This window comes from Podarcis raffonei, chromosome 17, assembly GCF_027172205.1.
Source record: "Podarcis raffonei isolate rPodRaf1 chromosome 17, rPodRaf1.pri, whole genome shotgun sequence".
In the NCBI taxonomy this organism is placed as follows: domain Eukaryota; kingdom Metazoa; phylum Chordata; class Lepidosauria; order Squamata; family Lacertidae; genus Podarcis; species Podarcis raffonei.
The window spans coordinates 31,633,359-31,642,389 of NC_070618.1; the positions used below are offsets into that span (position 1 = coordinate 31,633,359).

The following is a 9,031-nucleotide window of genomic DNA, read 5'->3' on the forward strand; positions in this document are numbered from 1 at the left end:
TTCGCGTCTCCGCTCCTCCGCATGCAGCTGCTGGGTGACCTTGGGCTGGTCACACTTCTCTGAAGTCTCTCAGCCCCACTCACCTCACAGAGTGTTTGTTGTGGGGGAGGAAGGGAAAAGGAGATTGTTAGCCGCTTTGAGACTCATTCGGGTAGTGATAAAGGAGGATATCCAATCCAAACTCCTCTTCTCTTCTTGTGTTCCAGACAGGCGGAAAACCAGAAGCCGGGTTTTGTGCCCCCACGGGAGCTGGGCAAGCACAGTCCTCTGATCAAGAGCCAGTCCATGACCAGCATTCAGAAAGGCCGAGGGAAGGAAGAGCCGCTGGCCCCTTTGCACCCGGTCAGAACCAGGACCAAAGTGCAGCGCACCCAGAGCGTCCCGACTCAGAACAAGGCAGCCCGACGTCTCCAGAAGCAGAGGAGCACCGAGCACGTGGCCGAGAGCAGGGAGAGCAGCCCTCGACTTTGTACTTCCCTTGCACATGGCAGCAGCAAAGCATCTCAGGTAATTGGGGCTCTAGACTGGCCCTCCTGACTACTGGTGGCCCCCAACTGCCTGCAGCTCAACACAAGATCCCTGGAAAGGCGTAAAGGACCAGAATCTGTAAGGCCCACAGGGAGTGCAGAATAGGCACCATCATGGGGGTCACCCACTGTCATAGAATCATAGGAACTTAGACTCGGATGGGACCCCAGGGTCATCTAGTCCAACCCCCTGTAATGCAGGAATCTCAGCTAAAGCATCCATGATAGATGGATGTCATCTTTGGAGGAGTCATGTTTGCAGAGTGAATAGGGTCTGGGTGATCAGGGGTGACCTTTCTTCTTGACACAGGACAAGACCCTTGTCTTCCATGTCACTTTCCTGATTTGTTTACCCAGGAATCCCACTGCATTAGTTCAAATACCCACGACGGGGTGAGCTCCCATTGCTCTGTCTCAGCTCCTGCCAACCTAGCAGTTCAAAAGCACACCAGTGCAAGTAGATAAATAGGTACCGCTGCAGCGGGAAGGTAAACGGTGTTTTCGTAGGCTCTGGTTTCCGTCCCGGTGTTCTGTTGCGCCAGTAGCCACTTAGTCATGCTGGCCCCATGACCCGGAAAGCTGTCTGTGGACAAACGCCGGCTCCCTCGGTCTGAAGCAAGATGAGCCCCATAACCCCCTAGTCACCTTTGACTGGACCTAACCACCCAGGGGTCCTTTGCCTAGTAAAATATGCAGGTAAAATGAACCACGGAAAGAGAAGAAGGGAAGTCACTGGATATCTTAAAGTTTGTAAAATGTTTATTTGAAATTGTAAAACAGAAAAATTAATAAAAATTATTGCATAGTAATAATAACGTTGATTGTGTTCTAGGGGTATCCGAAGCTCCACCCATCTGCCTCGCTGCCCCGGAAGCCCACTGTGCCTTGGCTGAGGCACTCTGAAGAAGCAGCTGCCCAGCAAAGCAGCCTCTATGCCATGCAGCCCCTGGAACAGGTGGGAGAATCACTTCCACTCAGAATATCAGACCCAGACACCCCCACTCCTGAGTGTACGCACTAGTAGCACTTTGCATTCTGGGACCAGAACGGCAGTCCACTATTGACTTGAGTTAGTTGTGATTTCTCAAAAAAATGTTGTTCTGGGCAATGATGCTTGGCTAGTTTAGAGGGGGCTTCCACCCTGTAGACTGACACACTGCCATGTCTAGAAAGGGATGAATTATGTCACCTGGAGGCAGTCTTTTGTTCCAGTACACTTAGCTACCTAAGGTAGTGTCCCCCTCCACCGCAGAACAAAAACCATAACCCTGTTTCGTGCTTGGCATCCCAGCATTTTGCAGACTTGAGGAAGAGAATGGCATAGGGGGAAGATTCAGGACCTTCGGATGCTTCTGTAATGTTTAGACTTAGGAAGCAGGCCTGTTAATGTCATTCCTAGGCTATAAGAGGTGATGGGGGAGGACTGGGAATGCCTCCTAACAGGCTAATGGCCCAGGCAGGATTTGAACCCAGAACTCATCTCTCAGGGCTTATTCACACTTACCTTTCCCCAGCTCTATCCAGGCACGGTCTGTGTTTAAAAGGTCTTTGTCAGGGTGGGTGTGTTTTTGCCCTAGAGCTTTCTCCGTGAAAACCCACTCTTTAAAGCTCAATCGGAGCAAACAGCCATCTGCAGAAAATCCACATTGACTTTTGCTACGATTGAGTGCTAAAGGGTAGGTTTTCACAGGCAAAACTCTGGGCAGAAAACAAAACAAAAACACCATGCTAGGACACAGAGCTTTTAAGTGCGGACCTCTGCCTGGAAAGAGTGGGGCAAAAGTTAGGTGCGAATAAGCCCTAAGGATTCCTGCCTCTGGGCCCCTTGCCATGGATATGACCTTGCTTCTGCCCCATTGACCTTGTGCAAGGCCACCCGGGAGAGAGAGGTTTCACTTCTTCAAGCCCCTGGCTGCTCTAACTACTAGCCTTGTTTACCCCCACAGTATGGGAAGCAGATGGAAGAGCTACAGATGGAGCTGACCACAGCGAGGGAGAAACAACAACTCTTCGAAGAGCAGCTGGAAAGACTGACGACCCAGAACCAAATGCTGCTAGAGGAGCAGGCCAAGTTTCAGGAGCGGGAAGAGGCTCTCTGCAAGAGGCTGGAGGAGACCGAGAGCTGCCTTGTGCAGCTAAGCATGAGGTGCGGGATCCCACAAGATCCTCTAAAGACCTGCATGGTCACCTTAGCTCTGGTGCCTTGGCTCCTGGAAGCTTTTCAGTCTGTCCCTGATTTGAGTGCCTAGTCACGAGGCACTATCTTTTTTAAAAACATTTTTATTGATTTTTACAAATAATTTCCAAAAATCACATAACATGCTTTCTTATCTTATACAATGTTTGGACTTCCATCAACTGCCTCTGAAGATTTTCCAGTCTTTATCACTTAATCTGCATTTCATTATTTTCAGTATTACATTTAATGCTCCTTCACTAATAATTCTTATCATAGTTTTCTCTGCGATATTTCGCATAGTCCTCCTTACAAAACTTCTTGCAATCCTACTAGCTTAATCTGTCAATTACAATTGCTTTTCAAATAATTCATATATTTACTCCAGTCCTCTGAGAATCTCTGTCCTGCAGGTTTCAAATCCTTCCTGTCATCCTATCCAATTCTGCATAGTCCATTAATTTTGTCTGCCATTCTTCTTTGGTCGGTAGTTCTTCTTGGTTTCCATTTCTGTGCCAACAATACTCTTGCTGCTGCTGTTGCATATAAAAACAGTTTACGGTATTGTCCTGTCTATTAATGTCCTAAGGGACGCAGGTGGTGCTGTGGTCCAAACCACAGAGCCTAGGGCTTGTCGATCAGAAGGTCAGCGGTTCGAATCCCTGCAATGGGGTGAGCTCCCGTTGCTCGGTCCCTGCTCCTGCCAACCTAGCAGTTTGAAAGCACATCAAAGTGCAAGTAGATAAATAGGTACCACTCCAGCGGGAAGGTAAACGGTGTTTCCGTGCGCTGCTCTGGTTCACCAGAAGCGGCTTAGCCATGCTGGCCACATGACCCAGAAGCTGTACGCTGGCTCCCTCAGCCAGTAAAGCGAGATGAGTGCCGCAACCCCAGAGTCGGTCACGACTGGACCTAATGGTCAGGGGTCCCTTTACCTTTTATTAATGTCCTACTTCATGAGGCACTGTCTTGGCCCAAGTCCCCTGCTAGGAAGCAAGACGAAGAGGCCATCTTCTGGAGCCAGAACTAAGCTGACCAAGGGCAGCTGCCCTGAATCTTGCAAGTCCAGTAGGTAGTTGCTAGGACACAAACCACTTGTGCCAAGTGACTTGGTTGAAAGAAGGTCAGCTGATGAGTTAAATCCTGCTCAGGTATGCAGGATTCCATGCAAACCACATCAGATCCACTGCTAAAATGAAGGTTTTTTCATATGCTTTTGAACAAGGTTTAAAGAATGGGTTTTGCATTAGAATCCCCTGCCAAAATGAAGGGGTGGCGGAAATCTTCATTTTAGCAGCTCCTTATAAGGTTCTTTGAAGTTCCAAGTCCGGTGAGGAAGTGGAGTAAAAAATGTTCCCCAGTGTATCTAGTGTGAGAAGAGTTTTGCATCTCTTTCTTATGTCCGTTGTAAGCCTTGCGAGGTCTTGTAGGCCTTGGGCTGTCCAAAGCCAGCCAGTGTACCTATGGTAGGGACTGAGGAGGCTGAAACCAGGTCTCACAGCTTGAGTTCGCTAGATTATACTGGATCCTCTTCTGTTGCAGGGTGACTAGTGTAGAGACCAGCTGGAAGAAGGATCACGAGAAGCTTCGAGCTAGTGAGGAGAAGAGCAAGAATCTGGTAAGGGCTCTCTGTAGCCATTCAACCTGGTGATCAAGGGGCAGGGGCAGAAGAAAATGGGGAGCCACTCAGGGGAATTGCTCAAGAAAGGCTCAGGAACTAAACATCTTCAAAGATAATAATGCCCACTCACATCATAAAGAGCTCATAACCCACCTACTGTTGCCAGCCAGAAGCATCATAGCCAGACATTGGAGAGACCTGTCAGGAATGAACATGGACCAGTGGTATCAAATAGTGTGGGAAAACAGCCTTATTAGAAAAATTAACCAAAATATCCAATACAGGTAAACTCCCACTCTCCTTTTTTAATTTAATTGAAAATTTAAATCTTTACGATGCTTGGAGAACAAAAAACTCCAGGGTAAAGGATATAACACATTACTCTGAAGCACATAAATCAGGTGGACGAATTGATGCAATTTGGGTATCTAAAAAATTGATGTTGAATCTCGATAAAGTGGAAATATTAATAGATCTATATCAGATCACAATCCTGTAGCAATCTACGTGAAATTCAAAAGACGTACCAAAGGTAGGTGGAGAATGAATGATGAGGTGTGGAGAGATGAACAAGGAGTAAGTAAAGTGAAAGAATTTTTTGAATTAAATGAGAACCAAGATACATATAGGAAAATAATTTGGGATGCAAGTAAAGCGTTTATGAGAGGGTACGGAATACAGCAAATGGGGAGAATTAAGAAAAATAAGGGTAATAATATTATGGAAATAAATAAACAAATAAAAGAAAAAGAAAAAGAACTGGTAAAAAAATCCAAAAAATGGAGAAATGCTTCAGAGTATAAAAAAATTTACAATTGCATTCATCAGATTTACTGAAACTGAAACGGGGACAAATAGAAGAAGATGACTTCACCCCGGTATGGTTCCCCTTTATCACATACACAGCCCAACAAGACAATAACAAGAATCTGCCGACAGCATATGAATCAATCTGGCTAACCTGATCCAAACACACACACACACACACACTCACATAAAAACAAATTTCACCACAGCCAACCAAAGACCCCCAACCTCTCTCACCACCAAGGAAATACAACAAGCAAATAGTAAGAGAACCCACACAAGTGACGCTGACACAAAACCCCACAGAAGAAGAGAAGCATTCCCACCCCACTCACCATTCTCCCCTCTTTTCTTCCTAACCTAACACTACATGCAACACTAATGTCTCACAACAAATGAAACATCTGTAGAAAATGCAACTTGAAAAAAAAGGCAATTCACATGTTTTTGTAAACTATGAAATCTTTAATTAAAAATTTTTTTTTTAAAGGCTCAGGAAGAGTAGAAGCATCCGTATCTCATTTGGGAGGCACACTCCAAAGGGATATTTCAGCACACAGACCCATTTCATTGCAGTAAGATATGAGTTGCTGGACCAGCTGCAAAATGCCCACCTGATTGTTTTACTGCACATAGATATGCTGAAGTTAGACAATTGATTCACTGGGGGTTTGGTGGCCCCTGCTTGCCCACTGCTTGATTTGTACAGTGAGAGGTGCTGGGGCTTAATAATAATAAATAATAACAAAATTTTATTTATACCTCGCCCTCCCGGGCCAGAGCCAGGTTCAGGGCAGCTAACACTAGTAAAATTACAAATAAACAAATAAACCAATTTAAAATACAGGTTAAAATATAATTTAAAATGCAGCCTCAGTTTAACAGTAGCCCATAGATCAAAATCATAGGGGGAGGGAAACATAAGGGTCAGACTGAGTCCAAACCAAAGGCCAGGTGGAACAGCTCTATCTTGCAGGCCCTGCGGAAAGATATCAAGTCCCGCGGGGCCCTAATCTCTTGTGACAGAGCGTTCCAACACGTCGGGGCCAGTATTGAAAAGGCCCTGGTCCTAGTTGAGACCAGTCTAACCTCCTTGCGGCTTGGGACCTCCAAAGTGTTGTTATTTGTGGACCTTAAGGTCCTCTGCAGGGCATACCAAGAGAGGCGGTCCCGTAGGTATGTGAGTCCTAGGCCACATAGGGCTTTAAAGGTCAAAACCAGCACCTTAAGCCTGACCATGTACTCCACCGGGAGCCAGTGCAGCTGGTAAAGCACGGGATGAATGTGATCCCGCGGCAAGGACCCCGTAAGGCGCCTCGCCTGGGCATTCTGCACCCGCTGGAGTTTCTGGGTCAGCTTCAAGGGCAGACGGTCCAGGAATCAGCATGTTTTTACACGAGTAGAATGTGTCCTTTTATTTAGAATGCATCTCTGGGTTATTTGTTGGGCATAGGAATTCATTCATTTGTTCCCCTTCAAAATATAGTCCGCCTCCTCCCCCCACAAGGTCTGAGGGACAGTGGACCGGCCCCCTGCTGAAAAAGTTTGCTGACCCCTGCACAATAGGAGAGCAATATCTCCTCGTAATGCTGGGAGGACAGCTTGAACGAGGTTTGTGTGAGGAGGGGGCGACACTGGATAGGAAACCTTAGAATGTTATAAGCAAACAGAAGACATCAAAGCGATACCAGCTCTCTCTCTCTCTCATTAAATTTTCTGTTTTACAATTTAAAATACTCATTTTACATCCTTAAGATATCAATGACTTCCCTTCTTCTCTTTCCATGGTTCATTTTACATATCATAAATCCCTGCATATTCTACAGAAACTATACACAAGCCAACTGTTTCTCCACTATCCCCTTTGCAGGAGCGCCGCCTGTCTGGGATGGAGAGGGACCACGACCAGCTCCTCCGTGCCGTCGGTCAGATGCTGGGATATGCAGGCAAACCGTCCAATGCACAACAGAAGCCCCTCTCAGGGCCAGTGTGGGTGGACAGGGCTGAGAATGGGGACGAGACCTAGCCCGCTTCCCTTTGCGTCCGAAAATGCAAAGCTGGCGCATCTCCGTAGTGGAAACTCTCCTCTCCCAGGACAGCCCTGGAAGTCTCCCCAAGGGGGACCTTCCTGCACATCACTCTGGTGGATCCTTCAGCTGGAGCCCACAGGGAGCTTTGCTACAACCTCCCGTGCCTTCCTCTTGGCTTTGTTTCCAGCGCTACGCAGCCATCGCCACCCTTTCATCCCCGCCTGAGACGGCATCCATTCCACAAGCCCCGGTCTGCTTTCTGGCTACAGCTTTCATCTGCAATGGCTGCTTTCCCTTCTCTTCTGAGATGAACCGTTTCTCCTCCCATCCGATTTGCCCCCCAGTATTTTCATATCACAAGGGACGCAGGTGGTGCTGTGGGTTAAACCACTGAGCCTAGAATTTGCCGATCAGAAGGTCGGCGGTTCGAATCCCCGCAACGGGGTGAGCTCCCATTGCTCGGTCCCTGCTCCTGTCAACCTAGCAGTTTGAAAGCACACCAGTGCAAGTAGATAAATAGGTACCGCTCCGGCGGGAAGGTAAACGGTGTTTCCGTGCACTGCTTTGGTTCGCCAGAACGGCTTAGTCACGCTGGCCACAAGACCTGAAAGCTGTACGCCGGCTCCCTTGGCCAATAAAGCGAGATGAGCGCCACAACCCCAGAGTCGGCCACGACTGGACCTAATGGTCAGAGGTCCCTTTACCTTTACCTTATTTTCATATCACAATAGCAGAGATGTGGGTGTTTAAATCTGGACTTTCCCCAGCTATATAGAAAGGATTTCGGCTTGTCCACACTTCACTTCTCCCATGTCTAGAAAGCACAGGTCCGAGAGGTTTTCCACTTGCCCCGTTTGTAAAAACCCGATGACCGTTTGTTCCAATTGAGCACTTAACCACCCTGGTTTTCTCCAGGGGAAAGTGGCCAGGAAAATGTGAATGATCCCAAATTGCTAGGGTTGCCATACGTCTGGAATTTCCCAGACATAGCCGGAATACTGCAGTATAATGTCCGGGCATAAATTGCTTTAAAAAGGTCTTGGCCAAACTTTTGTGTCTGGATTTTCACTTTTTGAAATATGGCAACCCTACGAATTGCGAACCTTCTTCTTTTTGTGAATACAGTGGACCCTCTGGATACAAATGTAATTTGTTCCAGGGGTCCGTACGTACCCCAAAAAAATCCGCAAGTAGAGGTGCTGCTTCTGCGCATGTGCACGGCATGATAGAGCACTTCTGCGCATTCACACGCAACAAAACCCGGAAGAATACACTTCTGGGTTTGCTGCGTTCGCAACCCGAAAGTTACTTTACCCAAAGGTCATGTAACCCGAGGGTCCACTGTATAGCTCATCAAGCAATAAAGGCATAAAAGTGAAAGCACTTGTGGGTGGACAAAGATACGCAATTGTACACACAGAAACAGCAGCCCGATGTACGCATGAATGCCCTAGTGTGGACACAACGTAAAAGAGTGAACGGGGAAGAAACTGCACCTCTCTGAGCGCACCACTTGCGTCCCTACATCATTTTCTCTTAGCCAGGCTCACTTCCAGTGTCAGAATCTGGCCAGGTGGCAGGGTCATTCTCCTGGAAGACAAAGACTGGTGAGAGAAGTAAGCCATGAACAGAGAGCGGCTCCATACCTTTCACCCCTGCATCTCCTTTGCTATTTGACTCGGACCCTCCTCTGCCTCCCCCTTTCCTGCATGATCAGTACAGATCCAGGTTCAAATGCAGGGATCTGATGACACCTTGTTCAATTTGAAGCTGAGAATCAATAGTTTGTGTCTTTCTGCCAGGCTTGTTTCGGCATGCCTGTATAATCCAGCGTCTGCCATTGAGCTATGCAATGTCTCAACTTTTCTTT

The 9,031-nt window shown here is 47.3% G+C and overlaps 1 protein-coding gene across 2 annotated transcripts in view; it reads left to right on the forward strand.

The window, feature by feature from the left end:
* Nucleotides 1-7,706, forward strand: part of RASAL3 (RAS protein activator like 3) — a 51,105-nt gene extending 43,399 nt beyond the window's left edge. For both annotated transcript variants that reach the window (XM_053371353.1, XM_053371354.1), the window contains 5 exons: nucleotides 207-507; nucleotides 1,360-1,482; nucleotides 2,474-2,673; nucleotides 4,246-4,321; nucleotides 7,002-7,706. In XM_053371353.1, coding sequence (XP_053227328.1) covers nucleotides 207-507; nucleotides 1,360-1,482; nucleotides 2,474-2,673; nucleotides 4,246-4,321; nucleotides 7,002-7,157 — 856 coding nt within the window. In that variant the 3' untranslated portion in view covers nucleotides 7,158-7,706. The remainder of the gene's footprint in view (nucleotides 1-206; nucleotides 508-1,359; nucleotides 1,483-2,473; nucleotides 2,674-4,245; nucleotides 4,322-7,001) is intronic.
* Nucleotides 7,707-9,031: the final 1,325 nt, after the last annotated feature.